This window comes from Pipistrellus hanaki (assembly GCF_964339955.1).
Source record: "Pipistrellus hanaki genome assembly, chromosome: 15".
NCBI lineage: Eukaryota > Metazoa > Chordata > Mammalia > Chiroptera > Vespertilionidae > Pipistrellus > Pipistrellus hanaki.
Genome location: NC_140517.1, coordinates 10719671 through 10745480, shown reverse-complemented (window position 1 = coordinate 10745480; position 25810 = coordinate 10719671). Strand labels below are relative to the sequence as shown.

General features: G+C 39.0%; 2 protein-coding genes across 3 annotated transcripts in view; one reads left to right on the top strand and one right to left on the bottom strand.

The window, feature by feature from the left end:
• Window positions 1–25810, bottom strand: part of CBFB (core-binding factor subunit beta) — a 48663-nt gene that overhangs the window by 2417 nt on the left and 20436 nt on the right. Inside the window, exons 4-5 of one of the 2 annotated variants that reach the window (XM_084861167.1) lie at window positions 18005–18121; window positions 12564–12690 (exon numbers count right to left, since the gene is read on the bottom strand). In XM_084861167.1, the coding sequence (XP_084717293.1) occupies window positions 12564–12690; window positions 18005–18121 (244 nt within the window). The remainder of the gene's footprint in view (window positions 1–12563; window positions 12691–18004; window positions 18122–25810) is intronic. The other variant, XM_084861166.1, reaches the window with a different exon arrangement.
• On the top strand, window positions 3862–4332 carry LOC311610182 (large ribosomal subunit protein eL31-like). The gene is given in 2 exon segments (XM_084861178.1): window positions 3862–4018; window positions 4020–4332. Coding segments are annotated over 2 exon segments (378 nt in total). The 5' UTR covers window positions 3862–3892; the 3' UTR covers window positions 4272–4332.

Below are 25810 nucleotides of genomic sequence, written 5' to 3'. Positions count from 1 at the left end.
TTTGCAAGTTAAATGTTTTCAGCCAATATCTATCCACATGTAAGAGGAAAAAGAACAATTTAAATTATGTATAAAATATTTGGCTAAAGTTTCCTTAAATACCAAGAATAAAAATATTGTTATATTTAAAAGAACATAACTGAAACATGTACCATGTATAAAAGAACAACAAATCTACATTTACTCTTTTGGAACTAAAGGGTTTAACTTACAACATAGTTGCTATTATTTATCCATTTTACAGCTACAGAAAAATGGTTGAAAATGTAATGAATTTCATCTCTTATTGAATTTCTTCTCTGCCACCTGAACTTGAACTAAAAATCCCCCATCTCAAGAAATAAAATCCAGAATTACTATGGATAAAATATTGTCTTCCAAAAGCAAAAATAGGAATGTAAAATTAGAGTTCTTGATGCACTTGTGTACACAGTAGTAGCTTTACAACAACACTTAACAACTAAGAGGCTTGACAATTATAAACACTGAGGATTTTAAGTTTTACTTTATAATAAAGATTTCCTAGTTAAACTATTTATGGCAAGTTATAGAGAACATCTAACAGCTAACATACTGTGTATGATGCTCTGATAATATAACATAGTGACCCTTTGGTCCACACACAATCTTTCAATCTATTTCAGTGCAGGCTTCCTCATAAGCTTTCTTTAGTGACTACAATGTCAGCCAAACTGAAACATCTGTTGGTATACAGAACGTGGCTCCATCCACAACAGTTTTCCTATGTTAAATAAGGGCAACTCATTTTACCAGTTGTTTAAGCAAAAAACCTTGAGGTCACTCATAATATCTTCCTCTCTCAACATCAAATTATGACAGTTCTACCTTTTTTTTAAAAAATATATTTTATTGATTTTGTACAGAGAGGAAGGGAGAGAGATAGAGAGTTAGAAACATCGATGAGAGAGAGTCATCGATCAGTTGCCTCTTGCACAACCCCTACTGGGGATATGCCCGCAACCAAGGTACATGCCCTTGACCAGAATCAAACCTGGGACCCTTCAGTCCCCAAGCCGACGCCCTATCCATTGAGCCAAACCGGTCCCGGCGACAGTTCTACCTTTAATAAATAAATATACCCTGAATATGACTACTTCTGACTATCTTTACCATACTCACCCTAGTCCAAGCCACCATCTTTTTTCATCTACAATAGATCTTGTTTTTAGCCCCCTATGTTACATACCAACAATAGGGATTAACTGCAGTTATCCATGCAATCTTTTTAAAAAAATATATATTTTATTGATTTTTTACAGAGAGGAAGGGAGAAGGATACAGAGCCAGAAACATTGATGAGAGAAACATCGACCAGCTGTCTCCTGCACACCCCCAACAGGGGATGTGCCTGCAACCAATGCACATGCCCTTGACCAGAATCGAACCCGGGACCCCTCATTCCGCAGGCCAACGCTCTATCCACTGAGACAAACCGGTCTTGGCATATCCATGCAATCTTTAGCTAAATGAAATCATGTATCAATATCACAAGTGAATCTCCACTGTCTGTCAATTTTTAAAAACAAATTTAATAAAAAATCAAAATATTTCAATTCTTAATATTAAAAAGTGATTAGAGCCAAAACCGGTTTGGCTCAATGGATAGAGCGTCAGCTTGGGAACTGAAGGGTCCCGGGTTCGATTCCGGTCAAGGGTATGTACCTTGGTTGCGGGCATATCCCCAGTAGGCGGTGTGCAAGAGGCAGCTGATCGATGACTCTCTCTCATCGATGTTTCTAACTCTCTATCTCTCTCCCTTCCTCTCTGTACAAAATCAATAAAAGAATATATATTAAAAAAAAAAAAAGTGATTAGAGCATTCTTGACATTCAAAGAACCATCTTAACAAGTCACACTTGTACTGTTAAGATCAAGTTTAGTCAGAAGTTCCAGCTAAGTCATCATTTCTCAAGAAGGTTATGTTATTTAGGCAAACACTATACTGCCTTATTCACTTTAAATAGAATCCAATACTAACTTCTAGAGTCTTTCTTATAAATTTTTATATTTCTCTAGCAGACTTTATTTTTTATTTTTGTCTTCACCTGAGGATGTTTACTAATTTGAGGGAGGGAAGGAGTGAGAGAGGGAGGAAAGAAAGGGGGGGAGGGGGCATCGCTAGGTTGCCTCCCAAACATGTCCCAGACCTGGGATCACACCCTGCAACCTGGGCATGTGCCCTGACCAGAACAGGACCAGCAGCCTTTTGGTGCCTGGGACGATGCTCAACCAACTGAGCCACACAGGCCAGGGCAGACTTTACTGTTTTTATTAGCAGACTGCACACTAACTTTTAGGGCATTCCTTTCATTGAACTCATCAGATTCAAGTTATGCTGCATGGTTATAGATTGCAAGAGCTATGGAATATACATGGGTTTAGAAAAACAATTTATGTTCCATATGGAATCAATGCTAAATGTAAAATAAGGACAGATCAATTCTGCAAAATCAGAGATGATATAAATATCGGGTTTCAGTCAATGAAGGGTAGAAAGAGGCTGAGCAATGAAGAAACACTGAGAAAAAGCAATCCTAATTATCATATCTAATAAAGAGGTAACATGCAAATTGACTGTCACTCCAATACACAAGATGGCCACCCCCATGTGGACACAAGATGACCGCAACAAGATGGCCAGCAGGGGAGGGCAGTTGGGGGTGATCAGGCCAGCAGAGGAGGGCAGTTGGGGGGGACCGAGGCCTGCAGGGAAGGGTAGCTAGGGGTGACCAGGCCTGTAGGAGAGGGCAGTTGGGGGGTGACCAGGCCTGTAGGGGAGGGCAATGGGGGGGGATCAGGCCTGCAGGGAAGGGCAGTAGAGGGGGGGGACAGGCCTGCAGGAAAGGGCATTTGGGGGTGACCATGCTGGCAGGGAAGGGCAATCAGGCCGGTAGGGGAGCAGTTAGGTGTCGATCAGACTGGCAGAGAAGTAGTTAGGGGGTGATCAGGCTGTTAGGCAGAAGTGGTTAGGGGCAATCAGGCAGCCAGGCAGGCAAGCAGTTGGGAGCCAGCAGTCCTGAATTGTGAGAGGGATCCCATATTGGAGATGGTGCAGGCTGGACTGAGGAACACACACCCCCGTGCACAAATATAGTGCACGGGGCCTCTAGTATATTTATAAAGCACTACAAACCTACCAATAGCAATCTTATCTCAAGACAAAAGCACATTTCAGCTTTTGTCTTGAGATAAGAGTCATTTTCAAATTATCTTAATAATAAAGGGATGAGCCCTAGCAGGTTTGGCTCAGTGGATAGAGCATTGGCCTATGGACTAATGGGTCCCAGGTTTGATTCCAGTCAAGAAAACGTGCCCAGGTTGCAGGCTCTATCCCCAGTGTGGGTGCAGGAGGCAGCCAATCAATGATTCTTTCTCATCATTGGTGTTCTCTTTCTCTCAGAAATCAATAAAAAATATTTTTAAAATAATTATTGAAATAATAATAATAAAGGGATGACTCCAAAGGAGTACAAAGAATCAGCAGCAGCAGCAGCAGCAGCTGGAGTTCTCCCTGATCATGGCTATGCAGAGGTTACCATAGGTTTGTTTATATTTTGCTATTTATTTATGATTTTAGTTTCTATTTACATTGTTAAGAAGAAATGAGATAGATATGTCATGTGAAGGAGGGTCAATAGGAAAATTAAAAGAGAAATCTGATAGAGTATGAATGAGAGCAGAAGAGGGAAGAATGAGAGCTGGAAGCCTGGGAGGAAATTTAATGCTTGAAGAGATGTATGGGCTGCCACAAGGAGACAAATATAAAAACAGATTTAGGTTCAGTGAAATTGCTTCCACAGGACAAATTTAACAAATGTATGTGTTGTCTTAAGAAGCAATGCTTTCTTTTCTTTCCATCTTGCTGGGCACGATGGCTCCCGCAAAGAAGGGTGGCGAGAAGAAGAAGGGCCGCTCCGCCATCAACGAGGTGGTGACCAGGGAGTACACCATCAACATCCACAAGCGCATCCACGGCGTGGGCTTCAAGAAGCGTGCCCCCCCGGGCCCTCAAGGAGATCCGGAAGTTCGCCATGAAGGAGATGGGAACCCCCGACGTGCGCATTGACACCAGGCTCAACAAAGCCGTGTGGGCCAAAGGAGTAAGGAATGTCCCATATCGTATCCGGGTACGTTTGTCTAGAAAACGTAATGAGGATGAAGATTCACCAAACAAGCTGTATACATTGGTCACCTATGTGCCTGTCACCACTTTCAAAAATCTACAGACCGTTAATGTGGACGAGAACTAGTGCTGATGGTCGAATAAAGTGATACAACTGCAAAAAAAAAAAAAAAAAAAAAAAAAAAGAAGCAATGCTTTCTACTACAGCAGTTTTCTAATGGAGGGTGGATGTTTTAGAATAGGGTTCTAATGTACATCAGATATGAGGCTGTTCAGAATACAATGTCTTTAATATTTATAAATAATTAATATAGATAACTTTACTACAGATCTTTCTGTCAGTTGTCCTTGTATTCTTTCTTTCTCCCTAATATATTTTTATTGATTTCAGAAAGGAAGGAAGAGGGAGAGATAGAAACATTGATGAAAATCTTTGATCAGCTGCCTCCTGCATACCCCCTTACTGGGGATCAAGCCTGCAACCCAGGCATGTCCCCTGGACCAAATCAAACCTGAGACCCTTCGGTCGGCAAGCTGACGCTGTATCCACTGGGCCAAACCAGCTAGCTGGGGCTTGTTTTCTTTCTTTTAAATCAGTGTTTCCCAAATTTTTGACATATGTGTACCCCTTCTATAATTTTTGTAACGCTGAGTACCCCTTGTACTCATGAGAACGTAGAATTAGGCGCAGCTAAGCACGGTGCAGTGCATATCCCCACCAAACTCTTCTCATACCCCTGGGGATACGCGTACCACACTTTGGGAAACACTGCGAAATCATCAAATTGGTGAGTACTCTTCTTGAGAAAATGCCCTAATAATTAAAATAGTTAAACAGGGGACTCTTTCCCCCTCTCCACACGGGAGTCTGTGCTTGTTTCTCAATAAATTTCTATCTTTGCTATAAAAAAAATAGTTAAATATTGTTGGGGGTGTGCAGGATAGGAGCAGTCTATTAATGATTCTCTCTCACCACTGATGTCCCTCCCCCCCCTCCCTCTTCCTTTCTCTCTGAAATCAATAGAAGTATATTTTTTAAAAGTATACCATAAATATTTTAACTATAAAGTAAAAATAAACCACATTTCTGGGCTTGGATAGGGATGGCTCTACCATCTTAGCTATATGATCTTAGACAAGCTTCTTATCCTCTCTGAGATTCAGTTCTTCAAAATAGAGACACACTTTATAAGAGAATTTAAGAATCAAGGGTAAAGCAAATATTGTAGTGTATCCAGCTGTGTCATCATTTCTTATGTGTGGCATATACTTAGCATTCATGCTGCTGCTGTTATTAGAACTAAGCTGCTCATCATGTCTCAATTTATCTATATGAACTTTTCAAAAGTTAAAAAAAAACACACCTGAATCCTACGATTAAGGGTAATTTTACAAACTAAAACAAGATTAAAACAAAATAAAATTTTTAAAAATATATATTTTATTGACTTTTTACAGAGAGGAGGAGAGAGGGATAGAGAGCTAGAAACGTTGATGAGAGAGAAACATCGACCAGCTGCCTGTTGCACAACCCCACTGGGGATGTGCCCGCAACCAAGGTACATGCCCCTGACGGGAATCAAACCTGGGACCTTTCAGTCCGCAGACCGACACTCTACCACTGAGCCAAATCGGTTTTGGCAAAACAAAATAAATTTTAATAAAGTCTACATTTCCTACATCAGACAGCAAACTGAGACGCTCTCTCAGTGTGGGAGAAGACAGATTTAGTATCCTCTTCCTCACAAATCCTTTTTTTAGTCTCATTCTTAGTCCCAGTTCATAGTTCATATTCACTGTTTACTCTCATCTAATGCCTTTAAGCCAACACACACCTCAAAAAGGCCAGTAAAGACAGATTCTTATGTTAATTGGTCCCTCCTTACCCAAATATGAATGTTGGTAGAATTAAATGATTTGAAAACTGAAGTCTGTGGGAATTTAAAATGAGTAAGGTTGGGATTTTTTTTTTTTCTTGGACCACACAGAATAGAAGGCTCCAAAAACATACAAAACACAAATACAAAAAAACCACATAAAGCCTTTTGCCTGTTTTTACTTCCAAATAGTTTCCACATAAAATTCTTCTATGATTTGCTGAATTGCATTAAAACTGCCTAAAGTGGGACAAGCAATAATTATTTACCCATTCTGACATTAAAGATAACAACTTAGACGAAGCCGGTTTGGCTCAGTGGATAGAGCGTCGGCCCGCGGACAGGTTCAATTCCGGTCAAGGGCATGTACCTTGGTTGCGGGCACATCCCCAGTGGGGGAGCAAGGGGGGATGTGTGTGCAGGAGGCAGCTGATCGATGTCTCTCTCTCATCGATGTTTCCAGCTCTCTATCCCTCTCTCTTCCCCTCTGTAGAAAATCAATAAAATGTATTTTAAAAGAAGATAACAACTTATTTGCTAACACTTTATAACCTAACCAATACCAGTTTCTAGATACTAGAGAAAATGTCATTCAGCACTGTCACTTTGCAGCTGAATTAATACAGGAGCATATTACAGTTTTATGTTAAGAGACCAATCAAGTAAGCTGTTTCTAGTCACAGGGTGCATACAAACAGCTATCAAACTGATGAGATATATATTTCCCATTTATCTATGACCAGAGCATGTAGCCTGTCCCTTATTAACCTCAATCTCCCTCAACAAAAGCCAAAAGTAAGGTATTTGAATTATAGTTACAGAGATATGTAACCTGAAGAGAACTGTCATAGGTAGCATGTCAACATTTTCAAATCAGGGGAGAAAAGGCACAGGGCTACTTCTATGAGGCAACAGGCATTAAATGGCAGGCGAATTTCATAGAATAAATGTCTGTGATTATTTTATTTATTTATTTTAAAAAATATATATATGTATATATATATTTCCTGATTTCAGAGAGTAAGGGAGAGGAAGAGAGAAAGAGAAACATCAATGATGAGACAGAATCATAGATCGGCTACCTCCTGCACGCCCTCTACTGGGGATCGAACCTGCAACCCAAGCTTGTGCCCTTGACTGGAATTGAACCCGGGACCCTTCAGTCTGTAGGCCGATGCTCTATCCACTGAGCCAACCATCCAGAGCTATTTTTTCTTTTAAAAAGTCTACATTTTTTCAAGTCTACAGAAGAGTGCACAAATCATAAATACATATCTTGGTGAGTTTTCTCTAAGTGAACACACCCATGTAACCATCCAGATCAAGAAATATAACATTACCAAAACTTGGGAAGTTCTCCTTATACCTTCTCCTCCAGGTAACTGCTATCTTGATCTCCAAAGAATCATGAAAAGTACAAAATCTTTTATTGTTTGAGAAATACACAAACAACCCTGGCCAGTGTGGCTTAGCTGGTTGGGTGTTAATCCCATGTGTCAGAAGGTCACTGGTTCAAATTGAGGTCGGGGCCCATGTCCAGGTTGCAGACTCAATCCCCAGTGGGGGGTGTACAGATGGCTGATTCATGCATTGATGTTTCATTCCCTCTCCCTTCCTCTGTCTCTAAATATCAATTTAAAAAAATACACAAACCAAAAAACAAACACAAAACCAGAATCTAAAGTAGCTTTGCAAAATATCTGAAGTGAGGATATGCCTACTTTTATTGAGAGTCCAGATATGTTGTGAATCAAGGTACACAGAATGAGGAGGTGAAGAAACTAGCTTGCACTGAGCCCCAATAGAAGTGTTAGATACTGAGCAACCCATGAGGAAAGGTTTTAGCCCTGTTTTATGGATGAGGCTCAAGAAAATCAGCAGCTTTCCCAATGTCATATGGTAACAAGTAGTGGGGCTAAGATTTAAAACCAAGGAAATCTATTACAAACCTCTTGTTCATTCTTCTATATCAAAGATTCTCAAGTTACATGCTGCCAACTACTGGGTTCCATGAAAATACCCTACAGACTCTAGACCGGGATAATCTCTATCTCTGATTCACTGAGCAGTGCTCCTGTATTTATTTTATCTATTGGGGTTCTGTATAAAATTTCAAACGGAGAAAGAATTTTACATTTTTTAAAGCAACCTATATGCCAGAGAATACAGACAGCAAGTTTTAAAGTCTTCAATTTTCACCATTCTGTGTTAACATTAAAGACAAATTTTATTTCTTTTCTAAATAGGTAATAAGCACACGATTCAAAAGATTAAAAAAAACCAAATAGTGAAAAGTAATTCTCCTCCTGTGTGGCCCCTGGATACCAGATTCCCTCTGTAATTTCCAGATCCAGTTTCTTACTGTATCCATACTAGAGAGGCTATGCACAAACAAATATGTGTATGTATTCCTTTAAAAAAAATACCCACAGGGTAGCCAAAACCAGTTTGACTCAGTGGATAGAGCATTGGCCTGCGGACTGAAGGGTCCTGGGTTTGATTCTGGTCAAGGGCATGTACCTTGGTTGCGGGTACATCCCCAGTAGGGGGTGTGCAGGAGGCAGCTGATCGATGAATCTCTCTCATCAGTGTTTCTAACTCTCTATCCCTCTCCCTTCCTCTCTGTAAAAAAAACAAACAAACAATAAAATATATTGTATTTTAAAAAAATCCCCACAGGTTAATATTATTACCTTTAAAAGATAAAAAAAATATCAGACTACTAAAATACCCTTTTCCAGAAAAATCAGAAAAAAGAAAATTCTGTATCCTACTATGGATAATGGACTAAAAAACTTTCTAAATTTTACAGATGGTAAAACAGAAACATGTCCAATGAATTTTTTAAACTGATTTCAGGTTAAAAGACTGGTGAAAATCAAATCCACTGGGCTGTTAACCACGTGGGGTTCTGCAAGATCTTAAATTATTGATGAAAATCTAATAACTTTTTTCTATGCTCTAGGCCATAATGCAAGGAAAGTGCCCTGATATACTTAAGAGAACTAAAAGGATATTCTTATTAGCCATATAATTCAATTAACTGGAACCATCACTGGTAGAGCTTTTAGTGCGAAATGCTTTAAATCTATTATTTATTGTAGGCATACACATACCAAGCACCATACTAAGTGCTTTACAAGCATTTTCCCTTTTAATTCTCACAACATTTTCTATGAGAAATCTCTTAAGGGAGATTGGCAAGTGATGGAGCAGGAGTCTTACCTAGGTCTGACTGTGAAGCCCATGCTCTCAAATCACTGACAGAAAACCAACTGGAAACTATCCGCACAATAATTATTTGACACCCCATCAACAGACTGTATTTTTCTTTAAACAAATATAAACACACACATATGGGCTTCACATGTCAAAATGTTTTCCTTCAAGTAAAATTGTTTATAAGAATAATCAAACTAATCCTGGCTGGGTTTCTCAGTGGCTAGAATGTTGCCCTGAAGACCAGAGGGTTCGATTCCTGGTTCAATCCCCAGCCCTAGTCAGGGCAATGTCTCTCTCTCTCATGTGGATGTTTCTTTTTCTCTCTCCCCCTACCTCTCTAGGAAAAAAAAAAAAAAATGAAAAAAAATATCTTCACTCTTCAGGTGAGGATTAAAAAAAAAAAAAAGAAGAAATAAACATTTTGTGAAGATAATTTTTATTTTCAAATAATCTAGATTTTTATTTAAAGTAAAATATATACAACTTCCTAAATAACTGTTCCATTAATTGGTATTCTTTAAAAGGAATGTAGCAGAAGGACACGTTTTACAAAATAATTCTTATATTCATTTATAGCCATGTTAGCTAGTTCCAGAAAGATCGACCAATCATATTCTCGGACATAACAAGATCTTTTACTCCTTCTGCCCAGAATGTTCCCTCTAGTTTGTTGAACTGGAAAATTTATAATCTTCCTTCAAACCCCTGTAAGTGTATTCTCTTGTGAATCCCCCATGCAGAGGCAGATGTAAGTATTCTGCCCTCCCCACTGCCACTGTTCTCCTTCTGAACCTCCACTGTCTATGGCTGCTGCCAAAACAGACTGCAGTTATCTTTGTATCATCTATTTCTCTCAAGACTGATAGTTGCTAAGGGACAGAAACCATACATCTATTTCCTAGTTTTTAATGCAGAATCCAGCCCAACACAGTTGGGATTCATTACTTAACAAATAACCTAATTTATATAAACCAATAAATTATAAACATTCTAAATTTCTTTAGAGACCACTAACGTGTATGTTTCTACTTTAACTAACTAGAGGCTAACCTGTAATTCTAGTTTTCAAAGAGGTAGGATAGGAGCTGTTTTGTTTTGTTCGTTTGTTTTTTCAAACTGATGCAAAATATTCATTCCAAGTTAGTTATTTTATGCAGTAGTTTCCCCCTCAAGACCTGTGATAACCACATCTTTTAAATCTGTAAATAATGTTATCAAAATAATCTTAATCTTTGAAATCTCACAAAAATTTATATTTTACAATCCACCCTGAATATCAAGGCCGCAAGAATAACACATTTCCTATATCCAAATATTTTATAGCTGTACCCAAAAAGGAAAAAAGAAACAAACAAAAAACCCCCCACATATTCTTGGTTAAGGGCTAACGTTACCCGAGCAGCCAAAAATAAAATAAAATATCCAAATTATTGGCATTAATTTAATACAATCATAACTTCAATAGTCACTTTGTCATTGACAATGATTGCTTGAGCACAGGGGTGAGTGCCCCACGGGCTGGTGGAAACTGTTGCTGCAACCAGTGTCTAGGAGCTGTTTTTTTTACAATCTCCATTTAACTACTAAACACCATGTACAAAACACTGTGGTGGGTAGTGTGGAAGTTAAAAAATCAGAATCCCCTTCTCACTGGGGATCACAATTGAGTGGAAAACAGACACCTTCATAATTTTTCAACATATGTTCAGTAAGCACAATAATAGAAATAAGAAGTGCCTTAGAAACCACAAAATAGTAGAGCTAATTATGATTAGGAAGACTGGAGAAGGGATTGACAGATAACACTTAAGCTGGGCCTCGATGAATGGGTAGAAAAGTACATCCTTAGCCAGGGAACAAACAGCATCATGGGCAAAAAGGTTCAAAAGTAAAGACAACAAGTGCATATTATACATGTAAGCATTATATCCTTCCTGTCTTTTCTCCTAGTTTATAAGTATTTTTGGGGACATCATCAGCTGCTATCAGCCTATTAAATCAATTTACTCATTGACAAAGGGAACTATCAATCATTAAAAGATAACTTATTTAATACACTAACCACTGAGTAGACTTGAATTTTTCCTTTATTCTAAAAAAAATTATAATATAGAAAAAATATATGACATAATATTGATAATAGTCAGTGTTAGGTACTCTAAAAGTGCCTTCACGTGTATTCATTTAATTCTCACAATGACCCTATAAATAGGCACGACTATTAACCCTATTTTATAAATGAGGAAACTCAGTCACAGAAAGGAGAAATACATTGTCCGAAGCAACCAAAGTAAATGGCAGAGCCAGATTCAGACCTCGCAGTCTGGCTCTAGAGTCTGGGCTCATTACCACTGTCTTTGTATATGTACAAACATACACACTTTTATTTTTTTTAAAAACACATTGGTTATTATCTTGAATATTTTTATTTTGAGTATACTTTTTATAGAATTTAGATTTCTGAATAATTTGCAGATACTTTATTTTTATAATGAATCTGCTTAAAGCAGGGTACAATTCTATGCAGAAAAAAGTAACTATCCATGTCAATTAAAAGTAATATTAAATTTAGACAGTGGGCAAAACTAAACTTGAATGTCTAAGATTGAAGTAGACATGAATAATGAAACTATAAAAAGACACAAAGTGATTACTATGAAAACTGAGGTAATGCTTACTTTGAGGGGAAGAAAAGGGTCATAATTAGAAGCACATATGGAGGGGGCTACAGGTAGCTGTCAAAGTTTTATTTTTTGACCTGGATGGCAGTTAGAAAGGTGTTAGCCATATAATAATTAAGCTACTTTTTTTTTTTGGTGTAGATTTCTGTATCTGTAGTTTATTTTACCATAAAAAGGTTAAAAGAAAAAAAGTACTTTGAAATATTAAAATTTTCTCTAGTAGAGAGAATACAGAAAATTACCAAAAATTATACCGTTACAAAATCAAGACAAATATTCAGACAAATTAAATATAATATTGCAAAAATGTTTAATAATGTTTTAAAATATGTATTCTATAACAAGGTATTTTAAAACAGAGAATCTGAAATAATTAAGAAAAAATAGGTAAAAATTTGGATCGACAAATTAAGAGAAAATACACATTATGATAAATGCTTTTTATAAAAACCAATAAGTGAAGAATTCATGTACAACCTTAAAATTAAGACAAATTTTCTTTATACCAATTACATTTAATAAGCACAAAATCATGGAATATAACTATTGAAAAGGAAAGCTGAACTTAAACTTGAACTATTTTAAACGTCATGCACACACATCACAAACAGAGCCTCGGAGTGTGGGGGGAGTACTAACCAGATACTGCCAGCAGCTGTGAAACTCTCACCTCCATTTCCTCCCGGTGGGACCTGTCTCTGTCTTCAAATTCCCGTGTCCTTCTCCGAGCCTCTTCAGAGGCATGTCGTGCTAACGCATCCTCCTGCTATCGGAAGAATACAAGAGACAGATATTTCAATTTTGGTTTATAATAAAAACTCAAAATTTGAGGGTGCTTTATTTGTGGAAGGAAAAAACAGCAGAATATTCCTTAAAACATCAAAACCATAAAAAATTAATGTCAGAGCTACTTTAAAAAGAAAACTTCAGTATTTTCATGCTTTATACCACACTTTGAAAATAACTGAAAATGCTCTTCCCTTTTATTTCCCTATCTCATCTTAGTCACCAAAATAAAATCATTTAAGCCGAAACTGGTTTGGCTCAGTGGTAGAGCATCGGTCTGCGGACTGAAAGGTCCCGGGTTCGATTCCGGTCAGGGGCATGTACATTGGTTGTGGGCACATCCCCGGTAGGTGGGCACATCCCCGGTAGGGGATGTGCAAGAGGCAGCTGGTCAATGTTTCTCTCTCATCGACGTTTCTAGCTCTCTATCCCTCTCTCCTCCTCTCTGTAAAAAAATCAATAAAATATATATATTTAAAAATAATAAAAATAAAAAAATAAAAAGCCATTTAAGAGACATTTAATCTGGAGAGGGAACCAAGATAGCCCTAGGTAAAACATCTGTACTCACTGCACCCCAAAAACCACATAAAAATTACAACTAAAATACAGAACAGCCGAAACTGGTTTGGCTCAGTGAATAGAGCGTCAGCCTATGGACTGAAGGGTCCCAGGTTTGATTCCGGTCAAGGGCATGTACATTGGTTGTGGGCACATCCCTGGTGCTTAAGTACACTCTTAGTTAAGTCTTAGCTATTATTTTGCATTTATAAATATATAAAATTTATACATTTGTCAAAACATAATTACACATACGTGCTGTATTCTCAGAATGCACTACATAAGCCAGAAGCACTTGCAAAGTAACACTGTCCTCAACTCCCAGAGGATTTCTATTATTTAGCTAGGTATCAACTAGTACACACCTGCTGATAACAGTATACCCCTTCTGTCCTGTGCATTCACTCATTCACTTTTTCATTTTTCCACAAATGTTTAGTGAGTCTTTATTATGTCAAAATCACTGTCCTAGGTGTCATGGATATAATGTGAGGGAAAAAATGGTGCTTTTCTTCACAATTTCTGGCCTAGTGAGGCACGTGCACAGTGAACAAATAATTACAAAAATCAATATGTAATTATCAACTGTGATTTAGTCCAGTATAGGAAAATCACACGATGAAATGAGAGTATGAAGCACGAGATGTGATCTAATTCCCTAAGGAAATTATTAGCATCTAATGTGTATTCCAGCAATGGTCAGAGATTTTTTTTTTTTAACCTAACATGAAGATTTTTTTTTTTAATGATTTTTTAAAGAGGGAAAAGGAAAGACAGAAAAACATTGATGTGCAAGAAAAACATCGGTTGGTTGCCTCCCATACACTCCCTGACTGGGAATTGAAACTACAACCTTTTGGTGTATGGGACAATGCTTCAACCAACTGAGTCACCTGGCCAGAGCGGTCAGAGATTTTTATTTCATTAAAAAACTCACACACACACCCCCAAGTATTATTATTAATAGTTGTAATAAAGTAATAGATTTGGTATCCCTCCACTTTCTAATTCCAGCTGTGTCTTGGTCTCTCCTAGTGAGAAGTAAAATATGTGTGCAGTAAAAAATGTGCATTTTAGCCGAAACTGGTTTGGCTCAGTGGATAGACCGTTGGCCTACGGACTGAAAGGACCCCGGTTCAATTCCGGTTAAGGGCATGTGCCTTAGTTGCAGGCACATAGCCCGTGGTGGGTATGCAGGAGGCAGCTGGTTGATGTCTCTCTCTCATAGATGTTTCTAGCTATCTCTCTCCCTTCCTCTCTGTAAAAAAATCAATAAGATATATATATTTTAAAATGTGCACTTTAATAAATGGTTAAATCTGAAAGACAATCAACAATTACCAATGTTATCCTGGTCCTTTCCTGTTGCAACCTTAAGCAATACCTCCCTTTCAAAGTCAGCATAAAGGGCACTCGCTGATAAAACTACACGCTCATCCAGTAAAGTACGTTCAAATGGCCTTGGACAATTAACTACCCTGTTTCCCCAAAAATAAGACAGTGTCTTATATTAATTTTTGCTCCCAAAGATGCGCTAGGTCTTATTTTTAGGGGATGTCTTATTTTTTTCATGAAGAAGAATATAGTACACATTTATTGTTAAATGAAAATAAAGGAAATTTATTACCTGTATACGGTACAGTAGTACGGTAGTTGTCAACACAAACCAGACAAACTGTGAATCCTACAGTATCAAGAATTTACTCATTTATTCAATGACAATCATGTCATCATCTTCTGGAACATCATCATAACAATCCAATTCCTGAATTTCCTGGTGAATTTCTTGTGACTGCATTTCTTTCAGAATCAGTGGACCAAATCTCTCATGTTTAACCTAGGGGGAGGGGCCTTATTTTCAGGGGGATGCCTTATATTTCACTCAGAAGGAAACCTGTAAGTAGGTCTTATTTTCAGAGGATATCTTATTTTCGGGGAAACCCGGTATCAATCTCAAGTGGTAGCCAAAAAGGTTTTCATCACTCATTGTCTACCAGCTACTTACTCTACTTGTCTATTACTCCATGGTCTATACCACGATCTGTACTAAGTAGTCAGATAGGGTCATCATAAAAGGTGGTTGGTTGGGTATATGTGAAATCCATCTGTGAAATAAAGGTCCAGCAGTGCTTTCATAGAGAATATATAGAATACTCTGATCATTCTTGATGCAGTTAGTTTATCTATATTATATTGCATAAGTCTATAATTATATTTATCTTACAGTTTGATGATACTTACCTTTCTGTGGCAATGAATTTTAAAATGCAAGTGCATGTTTAATGAAAAAATAAGAATCAAATTCATTTCCAAGAATGTCAATGATAAATGTAAAATTTGCATAAAATAATGACATTTAATGTTCTGTGTGGACCAGAATTATCACTGATCACACGAAAACCAAAAGATAAATCTGCTGAAGAAACCTCATCATATACTTTAAAGACTACAATGTAACAAGTGTACTTGTACATGGTACATTTAACATCATTCTGCAGAACATAACTTTTCATTTAAAACAAATGACCCGCCCAAGCCAGTGTGCCTCAGTGACTGAGAGTCAACCTATGAACCAGGAGGTCATGGTTGATTCCCGGTCAGGGCACATGCCTGGGCTCTGGGCTCGATCCCCATTGTGAGGTGTGCTGGAGGCAGCTTATCAATGATTCTCTCATCATTGATGTTTCCCTCTCTCCTTCTTCTTTCCTCTCTGAAATCAATAAAGACACATTAAAAAAATAGAAATAAAAAAATAAAACATATGACTATTCTAAGTTAACTTCACTCACATTCCCAAGCGCATACAAAAGCAAAACTGTTTATATGTTGGCTTCATTAACAGAAAAACTAGCTAAAAGACACGAGTTTTACACCAATGTCATCAAGTACCTCAAATACAAAATCTGTAAATTTCAACAATGGTTCAATTTTTCTAACCAGATCATAGAATCAAAATGCAGGCATACCTCATTAATTTTGTTTCATTTTACTGCACTTTTTACAAATTGAAGGTTTGTGGATACCCTGCCACAAAAAAATGACAACTTGCTAAAGGCTCAGATAATGGTTAGTATTTTTTAAAATAACAAAGTATTTTAAAAATAGGGCCCGGCCGTCGTAGCTCAGGGCTTGAGTGTCAATCTAGGAACCAGGAGGTCATAGTTCGATTCCCAGTTGGGGCACATGCCTAGGTTGCAGGCTTGGCATGTGCTTGTAGGAGGCAGCAATCAATGATTCTCTTTCATCATTGATGCTCCAATATCTCTCTCTCCCTTCCTCTCTGAATAAATAAACGACAAAAAAACCACCCATAAATATTAAAATTAGGGTATGTACATATGTACATACATTCTTTTTTAGACATAATGTTATTGTATACTTACTAGACTACAGTATAGTTAAACATAACTTTTGTGTGTACTGGGAACCCAAAAATTGGTGTGACTTGCTTTATTCCAACAGTTGCTTTATTGAAGTGGTCTAGAACCAAACCTACAATATTGCCAAGGTATGCCTGTAAAACTTTTTTTTTTAAATTAAATATTTTTTACAGGAATTTTTTTTAAAAGGCAGAAAAACTTGAAATATCAACATTCTGGCAAAAAATAAAAAATAAATCAGTTTTATGAAGAGTGAGAATGGAACCTGGGATGCAGGAACAAGAGAAGGAAATGTTGGGCAGACATTTCTGTGGGAGCTCCCTTCGCTGCTGTGCAGCAGAAACAGATTCTCAGTTCATTTTTACTCCCACTGTCTTATAATTTAACAGAAATTGTTTATATCTTGGAAAAACTTTCTGTTTAAAAAATAAACAAGTGAATGTTGGAAATTAGTCCGTTAATGTTCTTAATAAAGTGTTCTTGGAGTTTAAAATAAGTAAATATTTATTTATTTTCCCTCTGATAGGAGAATAAGAGCTGCCAGCCCTCATGCCTCGCCCTGCTTGCCAAAGGTGGAACTTGAAGGACCGAAGAGCTGAGGGGAAAGTTGGGTGCAGCTCGTGATTAAATTGCCAGGCTATTACTGTTGTTAGTGAAATTCAGGTAGCTTTGTTTGAATAAATGCCTCTCAATTTATGCCCTTTGGTTAATGTCAGACATTAAATGGTGTGTTTTTTTAAACAATTTTATCCAGTGTTTGGGGAGAGGATTTGCCAAGCTCCTCCTGCTACATTTTATTATGAACTATTTTTTTCTTCCTCATGATGTTCTAAAGATCAGGAACAAATATTAAAGAGAACCATTTACTGGACTCTAAAGTAGCCCACTGAGCAGATCAGGGTAATCAAATGAAATTTTACAACCACTGAAGGAAAAACTTACCTAAAACTAGGACCAGAATTTGTATTTCAACATCTTCAGGATTCCTCAATATTATTTAAACATGAGGCTTTTTATACTTACTCTTTTTAAAAAAAAAAAAATACATATTTTTATTGACTTCAGAGAGGAAAGGAGAGGAGAGAGAGAGAAACATCTATGATGAAAGAGAATGATTGATGGGCTGCTTCCTGCACAACCTCTACTGAAGATCAAGCCCGCAACCCAGGCATGTGTCTTTGGCTGGAATAGAACCTGGGACCCTTCAGTCCGCAGCCTGATGTTCTATCCACTGAACCAAACTGGTTAGGGCAATACTTACTCTTAAAGACGGGGTAAAATAGATCCCCAGACACAGGCAACATTAGGGGCCTATAAAGGGACCACACTCAGTAAAGTCTGAAGTTTCCCTACCTGGGCTCGCTCCTCATCAAATTCCAGGCAGCCCATACCATCCAGTCTCTGGAGATCAATCCAACCTTTCCAGATAACACAGACTCCATTCAGAATCATTGGAGCCTTCAAATAGACCTAAGACACAGAAAAGAAGGGTGAAAACAAATCAGACACATGAAAAACAAAAGTCAAAGTTACTTATGAAAACTGTGATTTTCTTAGGAAATAAAAAAAAAATACTATCATAAAATCAAGAATTATAAGTACTAATATATAAACTACAGCCTCTGACCATATTCTATACATTAAGTTAATCTGGTTTACCAGAATTTTATTTCTAGTTACAATTCTTCCAGATTACTTAAAAAAAAAAAAAAGTTTTACAAATTTTGTAAAAACTATAGTAAGATGGTTTTTGAGGTAGACATCATTGCTCCTCCAGCTGTAGCTAGGACAATAAAGTACTTTGCCTTGGTTTCTGAATCTTAAGTAGAAAGATATAAAGATGGAAAACAACTGGAATTCATCAGCCCCTGAAAAGTGTGCACTGCTTCCATTTATTTGGATCCCTGGAGCTACCCAGGGTCAGGCTCTTTTACACTTTTCTTCAGTTTTTTGGTTTTTTTTTTTTTAATATATTTTATTGATTTTTCACAGAGAGGAAGAGAGAGGGATAGAGAGTTAGAAACATCGATGAGAGAGAATCATCGATCAGCTGCCTCTTGCACACCCCCTACTGGGGATGTGCCCGCAACCAAGGTACATGCCCTTGACCGGAATCGAACCCGGGACCTTTTAGTCCGCAGGCCAACGCTCTATCCACTGAGCCAAACCGGTCCCGGCTTTTCTTTAGTTTTATAAGCAAATTCATAGCTATCTGATAATGCTGCTTTTTAAATTGAATTTATTGGGGTGACAATGATTAATAAAATTATATAGGTTTCAGATGTACAATTCTATATCACCTGTATGTTGTATTGTGTGTTCACTACTCAAATCAAGTAGGTAATGCTGCCTTTATTTATTTTATCTTTTTTATATTTTTGTTGATTTTGGAGAGGAAGGGAGAGGGAGAGAGACAGAAACATCAATGATGAAACAGAATCATTGACTGGCTGTCTTCTGCACGCCCCCTACTGGATCCCGCAACCTGAGCATGTGCCCTTGACTGGATCGAACCTGGGATCCTTCAGTAGGCAGGCGGATGCTCTATCCACTGAGCAAAACTAGCCATGGCAATGCTGCCTTTTAAAAAACACACAAAAACTTGTTAGCTGTAGTTGATTTTTCCTGCTTATAAGTAAAAACCTTAATAAGACATTTATTTATTCCAATCTCCCTCACCCTCATACCAAAATTTTTCATTTTAGATAAAAAAACTTTTATTTTAGATCTTCACTTCCTCAGTTAAAGAAAGCTTCTAAGCAAAATTCAACATAGACTTTTTATTTTTATTTCACTTATTTTTAAAACACATACTTTAAAAACAAAACAAAACATCTTTATTGATTTCAGAGAGGAAGGAAGAGGGAGAGACAGAAACCTGAATGGTAAGAGAGAATCACTGACTGGCTGTCTCCTGCACGCCCCACACTGGGGATAAAGCCCACAACCCGGGCGTGTGCCATGACCAGAAATCGAACCATGACCCCTTGGTTCATAGGTCAACATTCAACCACTGAGCCATGCTGGCTGGGCTCAACATAGACTTTTAAATCATTAAAGGCCTTATGATTTATAAGTCCTAAATAGGAAGCAGGACTTCAACGAATTTTCAAAACTCAGTTACCAAATACTTTTTTTTTTTTTTTAAAAAGAATACTTGCACATCATTTACTATATGCCAGGATTTTCTCTAATATCTCCCACTCCAATATATTTTTATTGATTTCAAAGAGAGGAGGAGGGAGATAGAAACATCAATGATGAGAATCATTGATTGGCTGCCTCCTGCATGCCCCCTACTGGGGATCTAGCCTGTAACCCTAGGCATGTGCCTTGACGGGAAATCGAACCATAACCTTCTGAGCCACACCAGCCAGTGCCCAAATATCCTATATAATAAAGAGGTAATATGCAAATTGACCCTTACACTCTTGCATCACAAGATGTCCTTCCCTACATTGTCACAAGATAGCCACCTCCACATAGTCACAAGATGGCCAGCAGGGGAGGGCAGTTGGGGGAGACCAAGTCTGTAGAGGAGGGCAGTTGGGGGTAATTGAGCAGGTAGGCAGAGTGGTTAGGGGCAATCAGGCAGCCAGGCAGGCGAGTGGTTAGGAGCCAGCAGTCCTGGATTGTGAGAGAGATGTCTGACTGCCGGTTTAGGTACGATCTCCCAAGGGGTCCCAGATTGGAGAGGGTGCAAGCTGGACTGAGGACCCACCCCACCGTGTACACATTTCATGCACTGGGCCTCTACTATCTTTATAAATAAAGTTCTTTACTCGTCTATACTGAATGTTTTCTATGAATAATCTCAGTGCTTTTGTAAGCTAAAATTTGCATTATTTATTACCTATTCTATATAATAAAGAATTGATATGCAAATGGTCGTCCTCACTCCATAAAGGCTCAGACACTCAACACTGGGGAGAGAAGATGGGGACCAGCCAGGCAAAAATGAGCTCATGAGAGAAGAATGGGACAAGCCAGGGTGCAGCCTGAAAGAGGGACAAGCCGCCTGCCCTGAGGTCCCAGGCACCAGTGAGAGGAACAAGCTGCACACCCTGCGGTCCCAAGCATCAGTAACTGGGGCTGCAGTGGGAGAGAGGGACAAGCTGCCTGCCCCATGGTCCTGGGCGCCTGCAGCTGCAGCCCAGGCGAAGTGCCCACCCACAGTCTCCTGAAGCTGTGGCTGGCCTGGGTGAATCCGGCCCAGGTCTTGGGTGCCTGCAGTCAGCCAGAAGGAAGCAAGCCCAGGTCCTGTGAGTCTGCAACGGCCAAAGGAGGGAATACTGGGTCCCAGGTGTGGGGCGAGGCAGAGGCGGTTAGGGGCGATCAGGCTGGTAGGGGAGCAGTTAGGGGCAATCAAGCAGGCAGGCAGACAGGTGAGCAGTTAGGAGCCAGCAGCCCCAGATTGTGAGAGGCAGTCAGACATCCCCCAAGGGGTCCAGGATTCGAGGGTGCAGGCCTGGCTGAGGGGACCTGCCCTTCCGTGCACAAATTTCATGCACTGGGCCTTTAGTAATGACATAACATCACTAAGACAGCTCATTTTGAGGAAAAAGCTAGAAACATTAACTTTTCCTTTACTCAATTTAGCAGTTTCTTCAACAAAGAATCTTGGTGCATTCTTGTTTTTAAGGAGACTTAATAAGAATAAATGATTGTCAGTAATTATAAATATGCTAGAGAAATTACAAGACACCTGTAAAATAAAACCCATAGGATTTATACCTTTTTAATATATACTCATGTCATTCCCCTTCACTATTTTTAAAAATATATATATTTTATTGATTCTTTACAGAGAGGAAGGGAGAGGGACAGAGAGCTAGAAACATCGATGAGAGAGAAACATCGACCAGCTGCCTCCTGCACACCCCCCACCTGGAATGTGCCCGCAACCAATGTATATGCCTTTGACTGGAATTGAACCTGGGACCCTCCAGTCCACAGACCGATGCTCTATCCACTGAGCCAAACCGGTTTCGGCTCCCCTTCACTATTAAACAGAACCATTTTTCTTGTTAAAGACTCCAATCAGCCGAAACTGGTTTGGCTGAGTGGTAGAGCATCGGTCTGCGGACTGAAAGGTCCCGGGTTCGATTCCGGTCAGGGGCATGTACCTTGGTTGCGGGCACATCCCCGGTAGGGGGTGTGCAAGAGGCAGCTGGTCGATGTTTCTCTCTCATCGACGTTTCTAGCTCTCTGTCCTTCTCCCTTCCTCTCTGTAAAAAATCAATAAAACATATTAAAAGAAAAAAAAAGACTCCAATCAATCCTACTGAACTAATTTCTACTTATATTGGAAAAAGCTAAAAACATAAAGTTCCATTTCTCCTCCCATTCGGACCAAGGGAAAGAGTCTACAGTTATAGCTAAAACCGTTTAACCACACATTTCCTTCTGTTCTGATAAGTGCTCATTCTCTTCCACATTGTAAATTCAAAACACCACTGATATATACCTAAGTCTAACAAGTGACTCTGACCTCATATTTGACACCTCACAAAACCTAAAAAAAAATATCCTTCTATACTGCCTATTAATATAACGACTTACTATATCTTCTAATCAAGATTTCCACCTACTCTTTCTAATGGGGAGACCGAAGGGAGTGCCACACCAGGGAGGAGTATAACATTTCACTTCTCAATGTGCCTCATTATTTTAACTTCTCATTTATACTAATAAAAGGGTAATATGCTGCCAAAAGCGTTTGGCTCAGTGGATAGAGCGTTTGTCTGTGGACTGAAGGGTCCCAGGTTTGATTCCTGTCAGGGGCATGTACATTGGTTGCGGGCATATCCCCAGTAGAGGGTGTGCAGGAAACAGCTGGTCGATGTTTCTCTCTCATCGACGTTTCTAGCTCTCTATATCCCCCTCCCTTCCTCTCTGTGGAAAATCAATAAAATATATTTAAAAAATAAAAATAAAAAATAAATTTAAAAAAAGAGTAATATGCTAATTAGACTGGGAGACCTTCTGGACAAAGCCATTGGGATGGGACTGAGGCAGAGGGACAGTTGGAGGTGAGCAAGCTGGCAGCGGGTGGGGGAAAGCAGTTGGGGGCAAGCAGGCAGGGTGATTAGGGGCAACCAGGCAGGTGAGCAGTTAGGAGCCAGCGGTCCCAGATTGTGAGAGGGATGTAGGCTGGGCTGAGGAACCCCCCATCCTGTGCACAAATTCCATGCACCAGGTCACTAGTACTAATTATAAAGAGAATTCTTTTAATGGCAGAGAAAGGTCAACTTCATAATCAGATTCTACATTCACCAATGAGTTTATATCTTTTAGAATCAAAGATTCCATAAATGTAGTTTATTTATATCCACAGCCAAAATATTTTCCTTAAAAAAATTACTAAAATTTTTAAAAGCTTATTTCTTCTTCTTCTTCTAAATATATATTTTTTATTGATTTTGTACAGAGAGGAAGGGAGAGAGATAGTTAGAAACATCGATGAGAGAGAGTCATCGATCAGCTGCCTCTTGCACACCCCCTACTGGGGATATGCCCTCAACCAAGGTACATGCTCTTGACCGGAATCGAACCCGGGACCCCTCAGTCCCCAAGCCAATGCTCTATCCATTGAGCCAAACCAGTCTCGGCTTCTTCTTTTTTGGTTGTCAAATGATCTTTAATTGGAATATTTTCTTTTGTAGTTCGTAACTAGCTGGGCATTCCACTGCACCACTGTTGATGTCATCTAGATGTCATGAGGGTGGCAGCCATTAACAATGCAGCCCACAGGATCGCATTATTGATTCCAGAGATCTCTAGCCAAAGACTGGTGTTGCATCTGTCAGGTGATGGTGGCAAATCTCACCAAAAGTGGTATTTCCACTATGCTTAATGTTTTTTGCTTTTTTCTGTCTCTTGGCATATTACCTCCATCTGGGCCTATCTGTTCTGCTCAGTTTCATTGTAATCCTCAGACCCTTCCAATCACCAGTTGCTTTGGCAATTTCATCACCAACCTCTTTTGGAGAATTACCCAGGGGACCTTGGGGGTCAGGGCAGATGTGGCACTGACTTCCATAGTTGCACCTCACATACACAACTTTGATTTCCTTGGGATCAAACTGGTGTTGGGTGAACCAGGTTTTGGGATAACTGAAGAAAAAGTTGTACCGGCCAAAACAGGTTTGGCTCGGTGGATAGAGCGTTGGCCTACGGACTGAAGGGTCCCAGGTTCGATTCCGGTCAAGGGCATGTACCTTGGTTGCGGTCTCATCCCTAGTAGGAGGTGTGCAGGAGGCAGCTGATTCATATTTCTAGCTCTCTATCCTCCTCCCTTCCTTGCTGTGAAAATTCAATAAAATATATATTTTAAAAAAAGAAAGAAAAGAAAAAGTTGTACCTATGCCTCCACCCAGCCAAAAGCTGAAGGCTGTTACTTCTTTATAAAAATTCTCATGACAAAGAAAACCACTGGTGTGTTTTGCGAAATTCTTAAATGGGTTCAGAAAATGGCTATAGTTCTTCATCAAGGCTAATGCAGTGAGTGAAATTATAATTTTAAATGATATTTAGATGATTCTGGTGATTTATTTAATGTTCACATTCAAATAAATAGTTTTATGTGTAGATCTTCAAAGTAAATGTTTGCCACTTTCACATATTCATGAATACCAAACCTCAAAGTACAAAGAAAATAAAATGTTGTCTCTTACCAGTTTGGCATTTGGTAATATAATTCAATAATGTCGTTTAAACACTAAGACATTTTTCACTGAAAATAATGCCCTATTTCAAACTATGAAAAGAAAATTTATTAAAATATGACTTAGGGATTAAACCCATTGTCCTAAGAACAATTAACTATTTTATACAAAATGCATTCTATAGCCCTAGCTGGTTTGGCTCAGTGGATAGAGCACCAAACTGCAGACCGAAGGGTCCTTGGTACAATTCTGGTCAAGGGTACGTACTTGGGTTAGAAGTTCCTTCCTGGCCAAACCCCTAGTCAGGGCTCGTGCAGGAGGCAACCAACTGATGTGTTTCTTTCACATCAATATTTCTCTCTTTCTCTCTTCCACTTTCTCGAAAAATCAATGAAAAAATATCCTTGGGTGAAGATTGGAAAAAAGAAAAAAAAGGATTCTAAAGCCTTTAAAATGGGTAAACAGATTAAACTAAGTATATACAAAAACAACAAAAGGGCCTGCTTATCTTTCCAAAAGTAAAATGACAGAGAATGTTTGAGACTTCACAGAAAGTTTAAAGTGACTATAGTCTCATATTTGTATTCTTTCAGAAATAAGGTAAAAGTTAGTATACACAATAAACCAAAATTCTAAATATCAGTATTTGTGATGTTATACTCAATCTAAACCACACACGCTATCACTTAATATTCAAACTCTGTAGGTTTAAATTCAACATCACTGTAGCAGTAGCGCTTCAGAAAAACATCAGCTGTGGCATTAGCCATATAATGAAATATTTGACCATAAAAAATGAAATATTCATACATGCTACAACATGGATGAATAGTGAAAACATTATGCTAAGAAACCCGAAAAGGCCATGTTTTATGATTCCATTTATATAAAACTAGAGGCCCGGTGTACAAAATTAGTGCACAGGGTATGTGTCATTCAGCCCAGTCTGCACCCTCTCCAATCTGGGACATCCCTCTCACAATCCAGGACTGCTGGCTCCCAAATGCTTGCCTGATTGCCCCTAACCACTTCTGCCTGATTGCCCCTAACCACTTCTAACTGCTCCTCTGCAAGCCTGGTCACCCTTAACTGTCCTCCTCGGCTGGCCTGGGTCCCTCCCAACTGCCCTGCCGACCCAGCAACCCCTAACTACCCTTCCTTGCCAGCCTGATTGTCCCCAACTGCCCTACCCACCCCCTGCAGGCCTGGTCCCCTCCAACTGCCCTCCCCTGCTGGTCTGGTCTCCTCCAACTGTCCTCTGCTGGCCCGGTCACCCCTAACTGCCCTCCCCTACAGGCCTGATTGCCCACAACTACCCTCCCCTGCAGGCCATCTTGTGGCAGCCATCTTGTGTCCACATGGGGGAAGCCATCTTTGGCCATCTTGTGTGTTGGAGTGACAGTCATTTTGCATATTACTCTTTATTAGATAGGCTGTCCAGAACATGCAAATAGAGATAGAAAGGAGATTAATGGTTGCCAGGGACTCAGAG